The sequence below is a fragment of the Centropristis striata genome, chromosome 17, assembly GCF_030273125.1.
Source record: "Centropristis striata isolate RG_2023a ecotype Rhode Island chromosome 17, C.striata_1.0, whole genome shotgun sequence".
Lineage (NCBI taxonomy): Eukaryota > Metazoa > Chordata > Actinopteri > Perciformes > Serranidae > Centropristis > Centropristis striata.
Genome location: NC_081533.1, coordinates 18,003,508 through 18,028,291, shown reverse-complemented (window position 1 = coordinate 18,028,291; position 24,784 = coordinate 18,003,508). Strand labels below are relative to the sequence as shown.

Sequence of the window (24,784 nt, the reverse complement as noted above, 5' to 3'; positions counted from 1 at the left end):
CGCTGTCCCTCGGTGGCCCTTACTGTTTTTGACATTTGAGCCACAGGGTGATGGCAAACTGTGTTAGAGAGACACAGCAGAGAGCACCGTCCAGAGGGGACGACATGCAGCTCGCCCCTCAACTCCTGCCAACAAATAATTCATACTGCCAACATTTACTTTGTTCAAACGCTGCCCGTTCTTTATCCGCCACTGTGACTGTGAACCTCAAAGTGCCTGTCTGAGGTGAATTAAACGTCTAAGTGAAGTTTATGGAAGCTTTTAAAGTTTTGCTGCAGAGGGAGAAGTTGAAAAAATGTCCTGAGTGCTCGACAAGAAAGAAATCCACGAGGATAAATGAAAAGATGTAGCTTTAAGTACACTTTAATATATAGTAAGTGTACATTTTTTTGAGCTTAACAAAAGTCAATTTCTTACGTAAATGAAAAGAAAGACAAAAGAATCCCTTGAAATTAAATTCCAGCAGCAACTTAACCCAGAGGTGGCAGTGAGCTCCAACAGTGCTGGACCAGGAAGCATCACATTCTGGCTCCTGCACACACAAGAAAGAGGACACTGTGAAATTTCAAGACCTCAGTTCCCAGAAATGATGTAACATGGCAACAATAAAACTCACACTGCTTGGACCTGAACTTTGTCTTTTTTGTGGCTGCAGAGATGAGGACATTTCCAGGAGGTTCATGGAAAACTTTTAATTAGAAGAAAAGTTTAAAAACTAAATAAATGATAAAATGTTCAGGGGAAAAGAGCCAATCACAGGGCTTCGTTTTTCATCTTCTTCAGAGGTCTGGTCGAGGGGCGGAGTTCCTCGGGTCCGTGGGCGAAGGCGCAGCTTCCAGCCTGCAGGGGGCAGCGCTGCGGATGGTGCTCAAAGAACCAGCAGGGCCGAGTTTTTAGGGCACCAGGCGCCACGGGCTTCCTCTTGGTATCCGCCCTGGAGGACTTCCTGTCCCGCCAGTCTCTTATGTACACCCTCCCTCCTTCCACTGGAAGAGAAGGGCAACAGGAAGATACAAGAGCTCTTTGGAATTAAAGTGCTTTCTTCAAAAAGGTACAAAAAAATCTGTTCCTTAAGAGCCTCAAAGTGGAGGAGTTATTTTAGGGGTTGCGAAAAAAACAACCAGTTAACTTTCTTTCTTACTTGCTGCCCCCATGCAAACTCTATCTACTGTAGGTATTAATAAGTAGCTCATACAACCCACTTCAAAAGACCTCAACTATCACTTTAAAGTCTGTTTCTCATTTATTCCTGTATGTAGTCCACTGTCACTGGCAAGAATGTAATAACAGTGGAAATCAATAAAGAAAAATGCCAGTGTGCAATGGATAAAGTAGTGTGAAAGTTAATTTATGCACCACTGAGCAAACGTATTTGGAAAATATACCTTTATATCGACTAGCTATGAAAATGTACAAAAAGCATGAAGTCTAACTACCTCTAAACACTTGGTGGTTATTCTTGAGCAGCGTCTGAAGGCCTCCACATTCCTTCTTCAGGAGCTGCAGGGTCTCCTGCTCCAACAGCCCGGCCACCTCGCTCACAGCCAGGCTACCTGAGGAGGAGGAGCAGGAGGAGGAGGAGGAGGAGGAGGATGGGGAGGAGGAGGAGGAGGAGGAGGATGGGGAGAGAAGGATGAAAGAGCAGAGAACAGTGTGACAAAGGAGCAGCAGGAGGCCTATCGATGTTACATTCATCAATATATTAACACGCTGCTTCTGGCATGAACAGAAATAATTTTTCTCCACCAGAGCAGAGTCAGTAAGAAGCATCGATACAGCTGACTGGCTGCAGAGAGGCAGAGCTGCAATGGCTCAGTGAAAACGCTCCGGGAGTGGAAGGATGATCAGAGTTGAACATTTTACAGAAAAACACCTCAGTCACTGTCTTCTGGTGTGAGTCAGGGCGGTGAAGTGTGCTCAATTAAAGCTGCTGCAGAAAGCTGTCAGATGCATCTCCCACCCGCCGTGACTCACTGCCGTCACTCCCCACTGGGAGAGAAATTCTAGATACCAAAGAGCAAAAAAAGGAAGAAAAAGGCATATTGCAATGCATGAAGCTCCGAGTTGAGCCAGCAGTAAGCAGGTAAATGACAGAGCAGCACCGTGGCTTTGGCCTCTGTTCCGCGAGACTTTCTGTACATCTGCCGCTGCCCTTTTACCCTCAGAAGAGAATTCAATCAGGACTGACCTTTGGTTTGTACAAATGACAGTGTTCCTCCTCTTTTCTCTGACATATTGGCGAGGGACACACCGTAGGATTTCTAATGCTCCTCTGTAATGTTTCATAACGGTATTTGACCCAAATCTGCAGACGTCATAATGCGATCTTCATCATACTTTTAGACAAAATCTCCGGCGGCATTTCAGGCGACCCCCGTTGGCTTAGAGATTATTGAATATGAAAGAGTTTCATAGGGAAATATATTGTCTGTGCCTCTGCTCTGCCATAGTCTAAACTAAAGCCAGAGACAGAGATCACATCAGAGCCCTCCTTTGCATTCTTGCAGCCAGTTGGGTCTTCAGTCTCCGGCTACCTCTCAGAGAAACTCTCATCAAAGAGGAGGAGGCGTCATGTAGGGAAGGAGCCAGACCAAAGCCAGATTTATTTAAAATCCTTAAACATATATATTGAATTAAGCTGAGAACCTATAGTTTTTAGGTGTATAATTTGAGTTCATTTCCCATAGAAAAATGCAAATGCCTTCAACCAAAGGATATTTTTCTGTATAACTTTACTGTAAATACTTTCTATTTCCAAGCAGAGCACGATTTTCCAACTTGTGCAACAGGTGTTGGTGCGGTTTAGACAGTTCTTTCATAAAACATAGTTTAGTTGAAAACAAAGAGAAAGACAGAGAAATTAAAAGGTACAGTACATGTCATAATTAATTGTATACCGATATTAAATCAATTTGATGCCTTGAAGGCACAACAATTGCATGACCAATGAATATAAGGTTAGAATAAATAATATTTGCCTGATTTAACATGACCACAGCCACTCTACTGTCTGAATACTGACACAGAGACAGATCATTTAATTGGTTGATAATTACAATAACATCTCTGCCTCTCCTTCATACATATAAACATTTCTTTCATTTCAAGATCCAGCCACATCAATTGGGTTCTCCACCACTTTCCATTATAAGGTTCCTTATGTGGCCCATAAAAGTCCCAAACTGTCTCTAGATATTAGAATTTGTGCTATTCTATTGACATATATTTGTTGATTTTTAACATTTTATTGTTATTGTTTCATGCATTTAATTCTAAGTCTTGCTCAATTTAATTTATTGTTTTTTTAATTAATATTTTGTCTTTGTTGTATCATATTTGCTCCGTGAAGCATTTTGGGGTGCATGTTTGTATGAGAGGTGGCAGATAAATAATATATATAAAGTCAAAGTTCAACTCCAAATCAAATAAACTGACTGTTTCTTGAGCTATTATATAGAAATAGTTAGGGCCTCGGGGCAATCGCACCGAGCATTGGTCCCATACAGCAATAGCTGTAGGTACCAGTGCTGCACTACTGTTATACTGTGGATTTTTTCTTCTTCCTCCTCCAGACGCAATTTCGTCCCGCTACTAGTCCTACAACTTGAAGAGTTACAGGACAAATTATATATCAAAATGTGCGGTTTGATCGGGATCGGTGTGCTATAACTTTTCTCTGCAGAATACAAACTGCCCAAAATTTTGCATTGAAATGAATGGGACGGCCGACAAAAAATGAGCGAAAAACAACAATAATTGGAGATTTTTAAACGTCCACTTCTCCGGCATAATTTCACCTAGAGACTCCATTTAAACTTTAAACAGTAGACACAAGTCTTGTGTATTGGTGTATTAATCCACGTTTCGATAGGTCATATAGTTTTTTATCAATCCCTGTTCAATGACCATGATCATTTTTGGAGAAATTCTGAGATTATAATGGATGTGTATTGCACGGAATGTTGGTGTCACAGTGTGTGACATCATCGCCAGAGTGTAGAGGGAGAGGTAAAACTGTCAAAAAATAATACTGTGCTCCAGGCCTCAAATTCCACTCTACAGAAATAATTTATACATAGAAACGTAGGAAAATTTGTCTTCTCACTCAAAATCCTCTGGTAAAGCTGTCAGAGTTATAGTTTGGGCATAAGATGCACAGATGCACCAACAACACGCACAAACAGCCTCATTGGCTCCCATATTAAAAACGCAGGAAGATTTCTAAAAAAAAAGGGATATGGAACAGTTTTTTTAGATCGCTCTAACAAAGCTATTTTTTCATTTTTCTTTATAAAAAAAAACATATGTAGACGTTCAGGAAGAACTCAGGACGCTCAAAGTGAAGTCGGATCAATGATAGGTACTATGGTTTTGCCAAAAATGCTTTCTGTTCGAGGCCAGAAATTCCAGTCCACCTCTGGCTGCAGTCACTCTTTCGGAACTTTAACAGGTGTCACTTAATTCAGTTGATTGCTTTGATCTAATTGCCTTTGATCTTTGATGTGATTACAGTTACAGATACACACACACACACACATGCGCGTAAGTGCGCACACTCCTCACACATGCATACACATGCTTCAAACACACGCACGCACACGCACGCACACAGTAACTTTTCCCCAGAGGAAATTTTCTAGTTTTATTTAGAATTTAACACTAATCTACAACGTTATGGGATGGTTTTCAGTTTTCCAAAACATATTGTCCACCCAAACACATACTAAACTTAGCCGGACAAATTTCTCAGTTTAATGCCTAAAATATGAAACACTCCCACATTCACAGACACTCTGAGGGCCAGACACAGTCCGGAGCTGCAGAGTGTGAAAGTGGGCAGACTGCCGTCCTGCAGCCCAGACGCCAGGGAGCTGCAGGCCTTAATATAATATCAATACACCGTTTAGAGCTGCCCTTTACTGCCTACAATCTTAATGGGGATTAATGGGTGAAGGGCAGTATTGACAGAGCAGACTCTGCTTGGACTAAGACCAACAGAGACCATTATTAATGGCTCGGCTTGATGTACAGTTAGACTGGTTTTTTTTTAAGGCTGAACGTCCCCTGTGTGATTGATTGCTTGTTGTGGAGGATTGTTTTTACTGTTTAAGCCAATTCAAAATCAGGCTGAGTGGAGAAAAAAGGCTGTAAGGTTGCTGAGTGGTGAATAAAACATTTGAAAGGGTCATTACTAAAGGCAGTACAGGTTTACTCACAGCTTGATTTGATGCTTGGAAAACCTGAAGGTGTGCAAAAATCATCATCACCTTGAGTCAGAGATGAATAACAAGTTAGGAAATCTATTTCCTAACTTTTCTCACATTTTTGTTTTCTTGTGAAGTAAATGTAGCATCGACTGCAGCACACACAGTGCTGAGCTCCACCAAGGCCAACGCTGCATTCACATGCCCCTCGGACGGCCTCGGAGCTGGAAAGTCTTTCTTCCGATTTGGCGTGTTAGCCTCAAGTCTTAATTTGGAAACAAGACGGGTGCTAACACATGTTGAGAACATGTTGGTGGTGGTTTCCAGTATTTGTGTGACAACGAAGAGCAAAAGAAACAGATCAGATTAGCCATGAAATGTGTACCAACTGAAGCCAACTTCTCCAGTTATTTCAACTTGAGGCTGGGCGATATATAATGATATAAAAGATATATCCATTTATTCTTAAATGTGATATGGAATTAGACCGCATTGCATATGTCGATATAGTTCAAATTTGCACTGTGATCCTTGCTCCAGGCAAGCTGCAGCTTTTATTTAAGATTTTTTTTTTTTTTTTTTAAATGTGCACTTTATGGAGCTTTGATTTTTTTTAAAAAGGTTCTCCTGTTGTTATACAGTATTTATGTTCACTTAAATAAACAGTTTCAATAAAACTACTTGTGACATGTCATATTTGGCTTTGACTTTGACTGAACTTTTGCTCTCACTTTGCAATAAAAATATCGGGATATACATCGTATATCGTATATTAATTTTAAATATATATCGGGATATGACTATTGGTCCATATCACCCAGCCCTACTTGAGGCAGCGTGCAAGAACATTTTGGCCAGTCAGGACTCATTTTTTTGATTATTCCAACATCCCATGAATGTTGCACAAACATACTATCTGGTAATGTTATCAAAAGTGAAAAACATTTTTAGTGTATCCTCCCTGTGGTTCAGGTTTGCTCCAAAACTACATGGGTTCTTCTTTGGCCCATGTTATACATTTTCATGTTTTATGTATTTTTATAATCCTGCAGACAAACAAGCGGAAGCGGAAACATGAGCTCATCGGTAGAGGTATGATCATAAATCAGCTGCTTCAGGATAAACGGCTCTAAAAACAGGAACATAAGCTTTTTCTTTTTTTTAATTCCCTGCATAATATTATGCAGGGCTGCTCATTTACATTGTTAAATAATCTGTCAATTACATGATTCATTATTCTATCAATTGGTTTGGTCTTAAAAATGTCAGTTAAGACTTGAATGGCTACGACATTATGAACAGGTTATATTCTGATGCATGAGTCTGTGCAGTTTAAATCAGTGAAGACTGCAGCTGTGGAGGAAGATGAAGATGATGATGATGATGGTGATGATGATGATTTTGACCTAAAATGGCAGAAAGTGTGCTGGGCGGCACCTGCTGTAGCCACTCTCACCCACTTCGTCTCTCCAGCAAGCTGTTTGTGCTCCGTGCATGCAGAACGGCTGCACAAAGAACATTTACATGAGAAACAATATGGATTTATGATTTATTCTACCCAAGATTTAAAAAGCGATGTCTAAAAAGCAGATTTTATTGACTTCAGGTTTAGTGTTGCAGGGGGTATTGCATGTTAGATACTTTCTCTCTCAGCATGATTACATAACTACCTGATGAATAAGTAACTGGTTCAAAGTGACAGCAGCCAGCTTCACACGTTAACTTTTCTAAACGTCAGTGACGTTTACAGGATTTCAACTTCTGGACACAAACGTCTTGGCATTTAACAGAAGTAAGTCTGGCATGGAAGAGACTTTAAAATACTGCTGCTGGTTTATAAAGCACTGATTGGCTTTAATACATTAGAGAGCTTCTGATGAACTATGAACCCTCCGGATCACTCAGGTCATCTGGTTCATGTTTCTGTCCCCAGAGTCAGAACCAAACATGGAGACGCAGCGTTCAGTTTCTACGCTCCGTATATCTGGAACAAACTCTCAGAAAACTGCAGAAACTCTTTAAAATCACGGATGAAGCACTCCTGTTCACAGCTGCCTTTGACTTAATTATTTTGATACATTCATTTTACATTTTTTTAACTTTTACTCTCAATTTTTTATATATATTTTTATTATATTTTAGCTTCCGTTTTGGCACTTTTTTCCCCTCTCTCTTTGATTTTTAAGGTTTTGTTAGAGTGGATATTTAAATGTCCTTTTTTAATTAGTTTTTCTGCCCTTTATCATGATGCTTTTGATGTCTCGTATAAAACTCTTTGAATTGTCTTGCATTGCTTCTACATCTCCCATATTGGTTTTTTTTTAAAAAAAGGGCTGGTTTCCTTAATAAAACATTGTCTAAAGTTAGAAAAGCTTCTCGATTTTGATCCGGAAATACCTACGGAAGAGGATTAGGGCCAGGTAGGAGAAAAAAATAATGAGGTGGAAAAAATCATTATGCACTTCGAGAAAAAAGTTGAAATGTCGAGAATAAAGTCAACTTTTTGAGTTTGGTAAAGTAGACTGCAAGCTGCAACCTGATTTTCCTTAATATGTCTATATGTGTACAAGATTCACATAAATAACATAAAAGCAGATTTTCCCAAAACAATAGTTGTGGCAGCTACTACCAAGAATATCTCATTTATGTGTCGGGGGATTTTAGTTCTATTACACCTTAAACATTGTGGTTATTGTTCATGTTATGACACTGATGAAAATGACGTTGACTTATTGACACGGGAACAATAAACCTGTGAATATCTTACCAACTTTACCCAACACAAAAAGTTAATTTTCTTCTAATCATTTCGACTTTTTTCTCGAACTGCATAACGAAAAAAACAATCCTGCTCTCATATTTTTTTCTCCTACCTGGCCCCAATCCTTCTCCCTAAATAACTAGACAATGCCTGAGCAAACAAGCCAAAGAATATGACAAAGATTCTGATGCAAACTTTACACTTTTTGATACTCTGGCTCTGATGTCCAGCCCTGAACAGCAGTGTTTTACAAACATATCTAAAACATATCTAAAGCCTCCGTTATTGCTAGTGTTGTATTAAACCACCAAGGGTGGAGGAATGTAGACGTCCAACAGTAAATATTTGTTTTGGGCAAACAGGGCAAATCTAAAGGCTCATAAGATGACAAGCTTTTCTTTTTTATACGTACAATTCTACAATGTCATTCAGCAGACGCTTATATCCAAAGTGACGCACAAATGAGAGTTAATACAACACAAGCAAGGATGAAGTCAAGAAACATAGCAAGAGTAAGAGCCCTGGGTTCAGTGTATTAGGACACAAGAGCTTTATAGGTCAAAGAGCGGTCGGTGAGATACTAGTCGTAGTCGTCAGCGTAGATCTAGAGTGAAGGTGTTCAGTAAAGAGTTAAAGGTCTTCAGTCTCTTCTTAAAGACTGATGAGGACTCAGCAGATCGGATGGAGTTATGAAGTTGGTTCCACCACCTATAGGGTTCTACAGAGGAGAAGAGTCTGGTCTGAGACGTAGAGGCCTTCAGCCAGACGTCTTTCACTGTTAGAGCGTGGTGGACGGGAGGGTTTGTGGACCTGAACAAAGGAGTTCAGATCAGAAGGGGCTGTGCCCGTTGATATTTTGTAGACAGAGACAAGGCTTTGAATGTGATGCTGCTGTGACCAGGAGCCAGAGAGATAGATGAGGAGCAGAGTGACATGAGCTCTCCTGGCTGGTTGAAGACCAGACCTGCAGCCACGTTCTGGATCATCTGCAGAGGCTTGGTGGTGCAGCAGGAAGACCTGCCAGTAGAGAGTTACAGTAGTCTAAACGGGGTACCACAAGGGCCTGAACCAGGAGTTGTGTCATTGCTGGGTCAGGTAGGGTCTGATCTTCTGATGTTGTACAGGGAGAATCTACAAGATCTGGTTATTGAGGATACATGAACCTTGAAGGTCAGCTGGTCATCAATCATGACTCCCAAGTTTCCTGCAGAGCTTGTGGGTACAAGTTGATGGATCCAAGCTGCAGATTGATAGGCTGATATAAGGTGGACGGGGAAGGATGAGGAGGAGCTCCGTCTTTGAGAGGTGGAGCTGAAGGTGGTGTCTTCATGTGGAGATGTCCACCAGACCAGCAGAGATACGAGACTGTGGGCTGGTTTGGTGGGAAGGAACGGAACATTCTGAGCTAAATGTATGTTCCTGAGCTGCGTTTGCACTTGAAATTTAAAAAAGAAAGAAGGCACAAAGGAGAAAAACTGTAAAATATATTCCACTGTGGATTTACACTAAAGCCAGGAAGCTATATAACCCACATTCACACGAAGTATAACTTCAAATACCAGAATCAAACAGATTAAAAACATCCCCATACTCTTTGAAGATGCATTAAAAATGGAGAGAAACTGAATCTCAAAGCCCTTCCGATGACTCCGAGGCCCTCCTGGATCTTTTCACTATAGGCCGGCTCACCCTGAGTTTACCCTTTGTTCTTACGCAGCAGATAACTGGTCAGAATACCTCAATACAAATGCATACTCATGCATAAATCATAGACGGTGGTGCATTATTCATCCAGTCATCTCTATACAGGGTTACACGCTCCTTTTATTCGTTCTCCCTCATATTTTTACCTCTAATTTCAGCTTTGACATCATGACAGAGAATTTTCTGTTTGAATCATAGTACCCTCACCTCCTTATGTCAGTCATATTTTGTGTGTGTGTGTGTGAGTGTGTGTGTGTGTGTGTGTGTGTGGCAGCGGGTGTGCAGAGGCGTTGACAAAGATGATGCGTGGGCGGTGTGTGTGTGTGTGTGTGTGTGTGTGTGGTACACTGTGTACCGTGCCGTGCAGGAAGTGGCAGAGATACAGAGTTCAAAGTGGCGTCTCTGTGTGTCACAGGGCTCGCCGACTGAGGCGGGGAGGGACGTGGTGCTGATGACTAGGTGGCGTTTGATTGGATGATGGGTGCCGCGGTGCCGCAGAGCATCAAGAAATATATTTTAAGGTGCTGTTGACAAATGTGAGAAGTGATTCACCCGTGATGTTTTGGAAGTGTTGGGATTTCATCTCCAGCTGCCTTAAAAAGGCAAAAACAGTGACTACAAATTCAGTCTAAATGGAGATAAAGTGATAGTTTAACTTTTTGAGGAACAAACTTATTCACTTTTACTGGTTCCCCATTTCTTGTCTTTGTGCTAAACTAAGCTAAGCTAATCAGAAAATAGAGTAGCATCGATCTTCTACCAAAATGTCAAACTACTCCTTCAACTTGAAACTGTGTTACCACATTAATAAGCATTATTACATTAACACATATCTAAAAAAAACAGCTTTTTAAATGTCCAATTACAACAAAAGTGAACTAATGGCGGAATAACAGCTACTAATCTAAGGAAAACAGAAATGTGCTGTACTTATAGATTTTTGGCCTACCTGTACATTAAATGTATCCATTTTGATAGACTAACATCTTGTTAATTGTTTAATATTAATAATTCTATGTAACTAAATGAGGCAGCCGCTAAAACAATCATGAAGAGGAAAAAAACCTGGCTAAATTCCTGCTAAAGCTAACATAACTAGCTTAGCAGATAGAAGTAGCCAGCACCTACGATTCTGACTCTGTAGGAATTCATTTTTGCATTAAATCACACTGTGATTATTATTTGGGATGCTAATTTTGGCAAGTGAAAAATAGGCTGAAAACAAATTGCAATTACCGTAAAAAATTAACTGACTTTAAGGGACTTAAAAGTTACTTTAAGTAATAACCATACACTGAACAGCACATTTTTCAGTGAACAAAATGTTACAATTAACTTTGAGGAAATGAAATCATACTGTCCAAGAGTCCAAGTTCTAAGACGGAAACACAGGGAAAACCCAAAAACAAGTTCATGGCTATAATGTAAATATGTTAATGTACAATGTTAATGTTTGTCGTGGTAGCAACTTGTCAATCACAAGTACGAAAGAAGATCCTGCTTTAATGTCTATTTTACTCTTAAAGGGACCATAATTTACAAAATGAACATTATGTTGTAGTAAAGAAGACTTCAAACTATCAATTGAGACCATAAACTCATTAGGAAAATGTTTACTGAGGTAGTAAATCAAGTGAGAAGCAGGCTAATTTTCTCATAGACTTGCATACAATGGGACTTCTTTTAAAAGCAGTGGAGTCGCCCCCTGCTGGTCATTAGAAAGAATGCAGGTTTTGGCACTTTTCAGGCTCAGAGGCTACGTTGACTTCTGTTATACGGTCTGTGGCTAAAGGGCTAAAATAATGAAAATAATGTTCTCATAAAGACACCACACTAGAATGTACAATAAATCTAGATTAACGCATTTTGTCAGTAGATGCTGCTCTGCTACCTAGCAGAGTACAGTATCTGCATATTTTTGAGCATTTTGTTGGTTCTTAGGCAATTATCTTTCAAGGTAAAATAATCAATTGAGATGAAAACTGACCATTATTGACCTTATGACCTTATTCCTCAGCATGTCAAAATTTCTCACAGCTTCTGCAGATACTAATCTCTTCCTCTGTTGGACATGCTGCACATAGCATATATATATATATATAGCATATATATATATATATATAGCATATATATATATATATATATATATATATATATATATCACAAAGTAATGACACCATCTGGGTGGGTGAGCTTCAGGTAATGTGTCCTCCTCTGGATTTAATCTAAACCTGTGCATCACTTCAGTAGCAGCTCCTGTCCAGGGAGACTTGTGTGAATTTGTTTTTTATCTCGGGTGTGTTGTTGTTTACCTCCTTGGTTCCAGTCATCGGAGGACCCGCCGTCATCTTCAGTCATTCCCAGAAGAACGTTTGCAACCTGCAGGACAACGCTGTCAACGAAGTCCCGCGGGAGGGAGGCGCAGTTTCGAACCGTTTCGACCTTATCTCTGGGCTGGAAGCCCGCTCCCCAGCTGCTGTCGGGGGTCCCGTCGGTGTCTTTGTTCCCGTGGCAACAGGCCCCGTCATTTCTGATGTCTGACCTTTGAACTGCAGCCCCAGAGGCAATCTGGCGGCTCTGGATGAAACGAGCTCTTCGCTGCTCTGCCTCGGCCTCGTCAGAGAGCTGGTAGTTTCTCGACTTTCCCACCAAACACACCTGCAGAATAAAGAGCTTAATATAATATATAATATCAAGACTACCTGGCTGCTGAGGCTCAAAAGTCTACAATAGAAACTCAAAATGGGTTTTTCTACGGATGGAACAAATAGAATTTTCAATTCTAACACAAATCATTTTTTAAAACACATACTGATGTTTGGGAAGCGTTTGCTGTTCTGCACCAACTGATTATGAGCGATCTATTAATCGCCCAGTAAATACTCATTGTTCTTTCTGTGTGTATTGAAGCCATTAATGGCCGCCAGCTGTGAAAGGAATGATCCTTCTGGGACGATAAAGACTTGATTTATTTCTGTCTGTTTCTACTAAATGAGGCTCAGGTGGGGAAGAGACAGGGATGCACAGCTGTGCCCGTTTGTAGAACAGCGTTGCATTTTATTATAATTTTGCAGGGAATTTTCTTTTCTTTTTACAAGATACAACATGTTAACGGCCTTTGATTAACTGGAGAGTCACAGTGAAGATAAATGAGAAAGATCTGACATACAAACATAGGACTTCATAGGTATGAGGTACATGTAGTATAAATATCAACAGATTGGATTCATCTTTTCTGCTATTGTGGTCATTTTCTAAAATAAAACAGCTGGTCCTAGAAACGGTGCAGGTGCAAAGCATGGTAGAGTGCATAACTAAACTAACTTCCATATCTAAATTCTTTCATAGGTCGAACACCAAAATGGTTTGCTTGTCTTGTTATTTAGGCAGACACTACAAACCCCAGAGTTCCAGGAGTTCCCTGTAAGTATATTGGCCTGTATTTAATAAAAATTAACATTATTGTATGCATAGTCACCTGATTGCACAGCTCCTTCCCTCATTTAAATAACTCCATATTTATACATAGTGTTTCTACTGTTAAATATTGTTTCTATGATGACTTTTCTATTCTTTATTCTATATTTTCTATTTAAGATGGGTTTTTTTGGCATGAAATACTTACAAAGTATATGAAATACACCATAGCAAATTCCTTGTATGTGAAACCTACTTGGCAATAAAAATGATTCTGATTCTGAAATGTTACTAAACCTGTTAAGCAATGTTTTCAAAGCAGAAATGGTGGTAAAGTAAGATGGATGTTTGCATCATTTTTTCCTCCACTCTTTCGTTTATTTTTGGAGGAGGCTCCACTGCTGAGACTTTACTGGCCAAAAAACATCAGTTTGTCATGCTCAGCAATGTTTGTTGTTTTTGTTTACATTTGGTGTCGTGCACCTTGAACATTTTGAGGTCGGAAGCTGGAAAATTCAACTGGGGAATTCCGTCCATGGAGCGTTAGAGTGAGGAGTGAGACTGGGCCAGTGTCTTCTCTGTGTGCAGCTTACAGGAAGGAGTTTGAAACATGTGGGCATTTATCCCAAAAGCTCTAATGACTTTATAGTTGCATTATGGGAAGTGTAGGTTTTTTTCTGAATGAACCAAATACATTGGACTCATCCTTCTTTTTTAAGTTAAATAGCACTTTGAAACGTGTTTTGGAGTATGGATTAAAAAGTAAAACTGTCACACAAAGAGATGATCAATCTGTAATCAGGCCATTACAGCTCAAAATATTACAAAGGGTAGATTTATTGCCTGCTCGTCTCTTCAAATTTAAGCCCTTCTTCTTCCCATTGTGTCTTAAATGCAAAATAAACATTGGCACACTCAAACATTGTCTTTGGTCTCGTCCCAAATGACAAGAATACTGGGAAAGTGTCCCGTGTGAAATGGAGAATATGCTTGGAACAAAGCTTGAACTGGATTCAGTGTCTCTTCTCCTTAGTTTTCCAAATGTACATAATAGAAACAATCTGTGGTTGGTATGGGATCATAATGAAGCTCATTCTGCTAGACCTCCTGACTAATAAACTCAAAGACAGCTAACAAGGTCTCTGCAGCTTTCAACAAGTCATATTTAAGACTTTTTTTAAGACCATAAAGAATACAATTTAAGACGCATTTCACGTCAATACTGGCAAAAAAGTAAAAAAGACACAAAGGCCTGGAATTATTTGCAAAGTATATGCATTTACTCACAGAATTTTAGACATTTTAAGGCCTTAAATTCAAATTATTGGATTTTTAAAGACCTTTCTAAGACCCTGCGAATACCCTGTTGTAGAAATAATTTCTAGATTTTATATATATATATATATATATACATATATACATATAATATATTTATATATATTATGCAACTTGTCAATCACAAGTAGTAAAGAAAATCCTGCTATTTTACTCTAAAATGGTACCATACTTTACAAAATGAACATCATGCTGCAGTAAAGAAGACTTTAAACTAGCGACTGGGACCATAAACTCATTAGGGAAATGTTTACTGAGGTAATAAATCAAGTGAGAAGTACGATCATTTTCTCATAGACTTGAATACGATCATACTTCTTTTGGAACCAGTGGAGTCGCCCCCTGCTGGTCATTAGAAAGAATGCAGGTTTTGGCACTTGTGCACTGGCTTCCCTTTTCAGGCATGTTGGTATATTATATATTGTTACCTATTTTGTTCATTGTTTTTCTCATGGTTTCCTATCTTTTGTTTGTTTTTGTAAATTGGAGCAATCTGGAACAACAATTTCCTTCAGGATGAATAAAGTTCTATCTCATCTTATTTTATCTCTTTAGATGTTTATGAGCGGCTGGTATTGCCTCTTCTTGTGATAATGTGATTAATTGCACAGGATGATAATATTTTACTTTATTTTTTTCTCTTTTCTGAGTTTGAAAAGAAAAGAAAAACTATCACACAATAGACAGATGTTGAGGGATAAGTCTTGAATGATCTGAGTCCACCTACCCGTTTGGTGGACGGTATTCTCAGGCAGTCCTCTTCAGTGTTGAAGCCGCTGACTCGGCTGACTTCAGAGATGAAGTCGATGTATTCTTTATACTGAGACTTCTTGCACTGGCGTCTCTGGTATTTTGCATAAAAGTCGAAGAAGCAGCAGGGAAGCACAAAGTAACGGCAGGAGTAAGAAGACCTGCAGCGAGAGCAAGAGAGAAACTCTTACCCAGAGCCAAAGAAAACGCTGATTATAAACCTTCAGTTTGTTTAAAGATTCTGTTCAACAGACAGGAAACAACAATCCATTACAGAGATCATCATCTGAGGCAACATTAGAGAAGATCGAGGCTCAACATCACCATCAGCTGGTCGCATCAGAAAACACACACAGGAACACACAAACAGGAACACACACGGGAACAAACACACAGGAACACACACACACGGGAACACACACACTCTTTCACACATCCTCCCTCTCCCCATCATGTTATTCAGACTGAGATCAGCTGGCCCTCTGCTGCAGAGTGAGACGGTGCTGATGACTGGCCTGGCAGCGATAATGGGGATCCACGGCGTGAGCTCGTCCGAGTGGTTCCCAATCAGCCAGTCCGTAGCCGGGAATAAGAAGCTCTCGCTGGGAGTAATTGCCTTTTCCTGAAATAGCAAAGACCCAAAAAGCACAAGAGCTGCTTAGAGCGGGGAGATGCACGCCACTGTGATTTCATTCTGAATCACTTTATGCAAATCGTCAAAAAAAGGATTTTTTTTCTCCTGTAACAAAAAAAAACCTTTCAGTGTGAAATTTATACAAATTAATGTAGTCTTAGGGCTGATCGTGTGGATTTAACTACTTTCTTGACAAAACAGGAAATGTGCAATACAATTAATATGTGCAAGACATACAGTCATAGAAAAAAATATAAGACCATTGTTTTCTTCAATTTCTTTTTCATTTTAATGCCTGGTACAACTAAAGGTACAGTTTGGACAAATACATTGATAACAGCAAAAATAGCTTGTGAGAGTTTAATTTCAGAGCTGATATCTAGACATTTAACATGGTTTTATTGATAATAACTAAAGTCATTATCAATAAAACCATGGAGAATGTCTGGGTATCAGCTCTTACATTAAACTATGATGAACTATTTTTGTTGTAATCATTGTATTTGTCCAAACAAATGTACAAGAAAAAATTAACAACAAATTAGAGAAAATAAGGTTGGTCTAATCATTTTTATCTACCTCGTTAATAACTTTGTAGCATTTTCAGTGGCCATTTATTTATTTTTATATCTATTTATCACATCACACGTCCTTGTTTTAGCTCAGTGTTTTTAAATGTCATCCACACATGGCGTCTTCCCAGTTATCATCATTGTTTCTTTACCGAGCTCAGGACTGGAAAATCAACTTTTACATGAACATAGTGGACTAGAGGTTTTTAACAGAACATCTAGATATTTGAATGTAAACTTGATTTGGTGTTGAGGATCATTTAATATCATCAAAAGCTCCAGAACAACAACTCAATGGACCTTGTTGTGAGATTGTTTTGTGATTTATGTTTCCAGAAGATTTCCTCATGTTGTGTAACGTTTCTCCAACTAACAGAAGAGTCGACAGTGGAGCATACAGCAGGAAGCTGCAGCAGCAGAGAGTGGGCGGCGCCGCTGAACAGACCCCTACAGCGAGCAATATGGATCCCCACTTACAGTGAAAAGATAATTACACTCATTAAAACCTGAATATAGTCTCACAGAATCAGCCCTGCTGGCTCACCTCGAGCAGCGTCTGGGGGCCGAACATGTCCCAGATCTTCCTCCTCCGGACATCCAGGCCCTTCCCGGGATGCTGCAACACAAGAAGCATGACGGTCATTTTAATGAAACCTTTCCCTGTTTGTGATTGGCCACTACGGCGCAAGGTTATAATAGTTTTGGATTTTTCATCAGTTTTAGTTTTAATTTTGTTGTGAATTTTTGTTTTCAAATTCAGTTAGTTTTAGTTAGTTTTTAGAGTGAGTTTGCTAGTTTTAGTTTAGTTTTTATTTTTGGAAAATGCTTAGTTTTAGTTTAGTTTTTATTAGTTTTAGTGTTAGTTTTAGTTTTTTTGTAATGGGCTATACGTTGGATGCCAGATTCAAAGTGGTCATAATACATTTTGCGTTTATTTCCTTTGGTTTATCCTTCTCAGCTCCAATAAGGTTATTAACTCTTACAGTTCTGGGTGTTTTGAATTTTGGTTTGAGTGTAGACATCCAAGTCTCAGTAAACATATTTACCATGTGTTCCTGCATGTTCAAATAGAAACACTGAATTATGAATGAAAAAAAGTTGACAAAAACGAAAACTAAGGACATTTTCACTATAATGTTAGTTAGTTTTAGTTAGTTTTGTAACCACACAATACAGTTTCAGTGAGTTATTGTTTTTTTTAAAACTCTAGTTTTTATTTTTATTTCAGTTAACGAAAATGTTTTTTCAATTCTAGTTTTCGTTATTTCGTTAGTTTTCGTTAACTATAATAACCTTGCCCACGGCGACACGGTGCAGTAGATTTTATATTATTAAGAGACATGAATTCCCTCAGCAGCCCCGTGTCATTGATTCAGCTGCTGATTGAAAGAACTCTTTTTGAACGGCTTTTTGTTAAAAGAGGCGTTAGAAACTGTTATTTATTCCTACTTTTTAAAATAAAGTAATTCTGATTTAAAATATAAATCTGTTTAATTGAGCAATTAGATTCAACAAACATTCCACACATGCAATCAACACTAATTTCCATGACTATGACAATCGTGCATGAAACTCTGGAGTCATTAGGAGCTAAAATTTTGTAATAGGGACAAAAGTAATATTTAGATAAGGTAATAAAGAAATAAAAAGCTGTTTTTTGCATCTTATTGGAGTGCCCTTCAGGTAGTAGCATGGCTCTGGTGTCACTCAGTCAGACAGATGGTTCAAATCTTTGGTTCAGCCAAGAGCTGCAACAATTATCTGATTAATTACAGCAACAATTTTGTTTTTCTAAGCAAAAAAGGCCAAATATGTGCCGATTCTAGTGTCTCAAATGGGAGTATGTGTATATTGTATGTTTTGTGTGAAGCACTTGGTAGTTGCTTGTTTAAAAGAAGAAAAGAACAATAAATAGTTATTATTATTATTATTATTATTATTATAAGTTGTTTTGTGAGGTTCAAAGATTGGCAATTGAATTCTTCATGATGTAGTTTTTCTGCTTTTTTTAATTTATTTAGTTAAGCGTTTTCATCTCCTTTATAAAAATATTGTTATGTTCATAATGTGACATTAAGACACTACCTCTGACTATCTTACAAACTATTCAAGCATTGTCTACATACGGTTTATCCCGATACTTGAGTCACGATATGATATTATTGCTATTTTAAGCATTTTGTGATATGGTGAGTTTTGCGATACAACATATTGCGATTTAACTGTTTAACTACATTTTGTGTCTACAAAATTAAATTGAATCAAGAATTGTTTTGTCAAATAAGAGAGAATTGTCAGTTCTGATTGGGAGGCAGCCATGCATGTAAAAAGACCCCAGAGGTCCATTTTCATTGAGACAGCATGATGTCAGAGGTCACATGACGACTCTGAAAATCACCATCAATCATCAGAAAGTAGCCGAACTTTGCAGCATTATTTCGACAACTTCCCAACAAGATACCAAACATTCTTGGTGCCTCTAGATTCCTTAGATCGTCTAGTTTCATATGATACCAGTAACTCCAGTATATTCCTAAAAAGGCCGTCGGAACACTAAATATCCATACTTGGCAGCCATGAATCGATATATAATATTGCCATGCAAAATATGACGATACTGTGCTGTATCCATGTTTTCTCCCACCTCTAGAAACTCCCTACTGGATCTAAATCACATCTTGTTGGTGTGTGTGTGTGTGTGTGTGTGTGTGTGTGTGTGTGTACCATCCTGTGTATGACATCAGACAGGCCTCCTCACTGTCTCATTTTAAATCTCTTCTTAAAACCCACCTCTTCTCGTTGGCTTTTAACACCACGTAGAGTGTTGATTTTATGATTTTATGATTTTTTGTTTTTATTGTATTCATGCATATTTTATTTTGTGCGGGCAGTACATTTTACATTTTATTTTATTTATTTTTATCTCATTTTTAATTTATTGAATCTTACTGATCTATTGTTTACTACATCTCTTTGTATTGTGTTATGTATTTATTGTTTGTGCAGCACTTTGGAAACCTTGTGTTTGCTAAAATTGTGCTATATAAATAAAGGGGATTGGATTGGATTGGATTGGACAGGGTGAACTCACCCCCTCATTGGTCAGGATGTGGACCAGCAGGCCGTTCCCACAGCCGAGGTCCACGAAGGACTGTCTGCTGCTGAGACTCTTCTCTGCTCGCTCCTCAGCCCACAGCACCTGCAGCACAGAGAGAAACAATCAACACCTTCCAGAGGCTTTTCAATCAGCTGCTGCTGCTGCTGACACCTCGCTGCCTCTCGTGTCAACTGATTCACTGCCTCAAAGACGGTTTTCACACTAGAATCAATTGACCCAATTTTTGGTTTGTGAGACAACATGTGACGGGTAAAAACGAGTTTCACACACAAATAGGCCAAGTACACCACGGACATGTTTTATACTTGGTGGGTGTCATATAAATGTGAAGATATATGAGGAATATTTAAGATCCAACGACACTAGGACTTATTCAGTGGAATGTAACTAGGTAGATTTACTCAAGTACTGTACTTAACCCTTTATCGGGCAAAGAACTGTATTTGGTAACTTCAGGTAATATTTCGAGAAAAAAGTTGAACATTTACTAGATTAAAGTGGCAAATCTACAAGAAAAAAAGTGGCAGATTTAAGAGAAAAAATGGGGAAAAAAGCTAATTTTTTCTCACAGATTCACCACTTTAAATCTCATAAATCTGTGCATTTTTTTCTCGTAGATTTGCCACTTTAGTCTTGTAAACTTTGTTCGCAAAATATTATTTTCGTATGTTTTTTTTAAACATTCTGGCTGTATGTAATATCCTCCAATATTCTCTAGGGTTGAAATTTGGAATTTGCAAGTATTTCAATGCGTGTCCTATTAAGGGTTAACTTGAGTATATCCATTTTATGTAACTTTATACTTTCATTTCACTACATTTTGAGGCAAATAATGTACTTTTTACTCCTCTACATTTAGCTGCCAGCTTTAGTTACTTTTCAGATTTAACATGGAAACATAAATTTAAGGTGGTGAGAAACATCATAACAGTATATAAAGTAGTTAAAATGAGCCCTATCTTTATAAAAAATAAAATGCTGCTTACATAAATGCATCAATACAAATAATCTAATAAAATATTAAGAATATATATATACAATCTGAGTGGGTCCATTCTGCATACTGAGTACTTTTACTTTTGATAATTTTAGTCAATTTTGATGCTGATATTTGTACTTTTATTTAAGGGGAGAGAGTACAGGTAAATACTTTAACTTAAAGATAACACCATGGAACTTCCCTAGTTTGTTATCTACATTAAGTTTTCTTAAATGTTGTGTTTAGATATACAAATAAGGCATGATCTCATCTCAAGTTTTTACAGAAGGACATTGGGATATCCTTTTATTATTTGATAAATCAGAAGATTTCATGCATTCTTAATCTAAATGACTATTTGAAGAAAAAATGTTGAATCTAATTCATAGCAACAACAATATAGAACATGTAAAACACATCATATTGTGCAGGAGTGTGGGAGCTTTCTTGTGATGACGAGGTTTAGACTGTTTGTGGTAAAAAATTAAAAAAAATTAAAGTCTGCAATCAAACTCTAACTTAGTGAATTTAGGAGAAATCTACAGGCGCAAATGGATCAAAAATAGTAAAATATACACCTAAATGTTTGTTTTGGATGTTTTTTTCCATCCACTGTTCTAAAAGAAGACCTGCCCAAAACCTTTAAACTGGCCAGTGCACGAAAAAACAATGTTCTGCCTTCAGTGAGTTTTAATGCAGGACTTTTACTTGTACTAGAGTAATTTTAGTGTTTTATTAGTACTTTTACTTTTGTCAGGGATCTGAATACTTTTTCCACCACTTCACTTATAAATCAATCATTTGTTTCTTATATCAAAGCAACATTAAGGTTCTACTTACGAGGAGATACGTAGCGATGGCGACATCCTCATAAACAAACTTCTCAGGATCTGTCACCTCGGGCCAAACCTGAAGAGCATGAAAGAATATCAGTTATAAAGAGGAATAAAAGCTAGAGCAGTCTGAATATAAAACAGCCTCCACTCCACCTTGACCATGGCTTTGTACTTGTCCTTCAGCTGCTGGTAGGTGGCGCTGTACTTCTCCAGCGGCAGCAGAGACAGAGTGCTGCTGAACTGGCTGCTGCAGCTCTCGGAGGCCCAGCGCTGCAGTCTGATCAGCAGGTCGGAGGACAGCCAGGCCAGCTTCGGGTACGCCACGCCGTCAGAGAACCAGGCGTCTGCAGCCAGGACATGCAGCTGCAACGCCCTGCAGGAAGACACGGATCAATATGCTTTATTCAACCAGGTAAAAGAAAAAGAGATTTTAAACCCCTTCCAAGAGTGACCTGGTCCAGACAGCAGCACAAAAGCAAAATGGTTGCTAAAAACAGATGCACCAAAAATAGAGGATTGGGTAGAGGTAATGCTTGATATATATATATAGAATGGAGAAGCTGACTTTCAACTAGACTAAAAACAGATACTTTTATAATCTAGTGGAAAAACTGGGTTGATTTTGTGTCTCCATTGAGAGCAGACTTTGTGCAGTAAGAACACTGTGTATTGTAGATTATTGACCCACTTGGTTCAGGCTACAAACTTGTTCATTGTTCATATGTTTATTTGATATGTTTACCCTCCAACGGGAGAAAAAGGGACAATGCAAGAGAGGTATGAAAATAAGGAGAGTAGTGGAAAAAGGTTTCATTTTACTTCTACTGTAACTTTACTTGATAATTTGTGTCTAACTATGTCTCTGCTCCGAGGTGGAGAAGTATGGGAATATTCTACTACTGTTGGAAAATTGAACAGAACATGTAAAATGCCGATGGAATGTTGATATGTGGAATCAATAAAAAAGATAATTAAAAAAAAAAAAACTGAGCTTATTTCTCTTTCTTTTAAAATTGACTTGATTTCCCCCAGAGTTACAAGATGTGTCAGCTTCAAGTCCTTCTGCACATCGTTCCGGTAACGGGGCAGAACATTTAAAAGCCTTTTTGTCCAGTTCTGACTCTGGACCTGCATGTATGAAGATGTATGTCATCCGGATTACTTTACTGTGTGTCAACTCGTTGGTCCCAATTTAAGTGATGATTTGTTTGGAAATGTGCTGCTAAACACACAGTAGTGACTTAATGTGGGTCCTGCTTAATTACCTTATCTTAAGGATCCGTAGTCTGACCTTTAGTAGTTTAGTTTTGTGATTTTATGTTGAATATTTCTAAAAATGGAGCCCATAGTGTTCTAGCTGCACATATTGCAGAGAGTGGGAGGAAGCATGGAGCTAATAAACACCCCAATTATGTCAGATTAATAATGAAAACATATTTAATTATCTAGTTTTAGTTCTTATGCACAATTTCTTTCTTTTTCATCACAGACTTTTTCATAGTTTCTCCTTTAAAAAAGACTGATAACCAACAAATCACACACTTTAGTAAAAAGAAAAAGTAAATAAACAACAAGGGGAGGAATATATGTTTGATATAAATATTGCCATTCTAAAGTTTGACTGCTGTTTTTTTATTGCAATAGAAACTATATAGAAATATATAAAATATATATGTGTATATATAAAATATATGTATTTAATATAGAGAGAGATTTTTGAAATGTTATATAGATATATTATTATATTGTCATATTGCACAGATTAGAGGTCACTTAATATTCTGCCTTTTTTATATTTTGCTCATTCAGTCACTCACCATTCTTCAGAGTGGAGATGGAGGAGCTGCAGCTGATAAATGTTTCCTCTCTTTAGAGACACCTGTCCTTCTGAATCCTCCTCAAAGGGTAGAAAGGTCACTTGTTGTCTGCCAAAGTCTGAAATAAAAAATAAAGAACTGTTTAAAGGTTATAAGAGAATAGAGAAGCTTCCTTTAACCCTCTGGAGTCCATCTATTTATTGAAAATACACGTTTTATATACAGTAATAACTTTATATATGTAGACAAGCTGAGAAAGCCAGTTAAAGTTCAATCATAGGAGCTTTCACAGTGTCACATTTGTTTCTAGACCGTTTTTAAAATATGAATTTTCTTTCTACAATGAAAACTTTTACTATTCTTAATTTAAATCCAAATAGACTGTTTTGTAGTTTTATTATTTATTTATTTTCTGCTGTTTTTGTGTGTATAAATGTTTTTTTTTTCAAAGGTACATTTCCATAGAAACCTGTGTCTTTTGTTTGTATTTTGGGTTCCTGGCAGCTTTCTACTTTGCTAATTAAAACAAAATAAAAAATCTGACTGATAGCCAAGTTTGTGTGGAGAAAAAGGAGCCATGCATGTGATGTAAGGACAGACTGAAAGATGCTGAACAGAGACAGAAATTAATGCAGAGGAAGTTGACACATTTAAACCAAAATCTCCTGGACTTCAGAGGTTTAAAGTCCACTCTTACCTTTGAGTATCAGCTCTTTATGCAGGGTTGTCCCATAGCTGTTGACTTTAGGAATAAATGTCCTGACACTGGAGGACCAGAGGTCTTCCTGCTCGTGTGTCTGTGCAGGTGAGAGTGTGCAGGTGATGAAGTTAAAGACATCCTGATCCTCTTCAGGCTCCTGCAGCAGGAGCAGCAGAGCCTCTCTGCCCACTTCTTGACTCTCCGTCTGCTTCACTCCGCAGAGACGTTTGTTTACAACGTGAGGTTTCTTTATCCACACGTCCACCGCTGACCAGAACCCCTCAGGAAGACTCTCACATCCTCCTGGAAACTTTAGCTCAAAGACTTTTGCCATAACTGAGCGTCAGACACGACAACAAGCCATGTGTTTACAAACGGACAGGGGACTTCCGCCGGTAACTTTTATTTTGTACATAAAGAAAACTGACACGTTGAGATGAAAACTTTCTCGTAAAATTCCCTCGCCAAATTCCCCAAATCAAATCCTAGTTTTAAAAAGAAATGTTGAGCCTCATTTTCAGCATTTGAAAAAGAAGAAATATATTGTCGCTATGTGATGACGTTTCCACCACCGTTGATAGACGGCAGTTATTACAGTCAGCCAGCAGAGGGCGCTGCTGCTCCTCATAATAATAATAATAATAATAACTAGAAAATTTCCTCTGGGGAAATTTTGAAAGGGCCACGGGGGCGACTGCCGGTGTGTGTACACTATGATGAGACTCTTCAGAGATTTCAAACTATGCCCTTTAACCTCAAAATGTGTGTGTGTGTGTGTGTGTGTGTGTGTGTGTAGTGAAAATCGCATAAAGTTACCTGTGTGTGTGTGTGTGTGTGTGTGTGTGTGTGTGTGTGTGTGTTTGTCTGTGTAATTAAACTCACAAAGTTACCTGTGTGTGTGTGTGTGTGTGTGTGTGTGCGCGCGCGCGTGTTTGAAGCATGTGTATGCATGTGTGA

The 24,784-nt window shown here is 38.4% G+C and overlaps 1 protein-coding gene across 1 annotated transcript; it reads right to left on the bottom strand.

The window, feature by feature from the left end:
• Window positions 1-347: 347 nt before the first annotated feature.
• trmt44 (tRNA methyltransferase 44 homolog) lies at window positions 348-24,456 on the bottom strand. The gene is made up of 12 exons (XM_059355133.1): window positions 23,825-24,456; window positions 23,128-23,245; window positions 21,464-21,683; window positions 21,315-21,383; window positions 19,469-19,576; window positions 16,922-16,993; window positions 15,687-15,793; window positions 15,149-15,332; window positions 11,982-12,327; window positions 1,437-1,553; window positions 617-986; window positions 348-532 (listed from the first exon to the last, which is right to left on the bottom strand). The coding sequence occupies exons 1-11, from the start codon at window positions 24,159-24,161 to the stop codon at window positions 754-756; spliced, it is 1,911 nt and encodes a 636-aa protein (XP_059211116.1). The 5' UTR covers window positions 24,162-24,456; the 3' UTR covers window positions 348-532; window positions 617-753.
• Window positions 24,457-24,784: the final 328 nt, after the last annotated feature.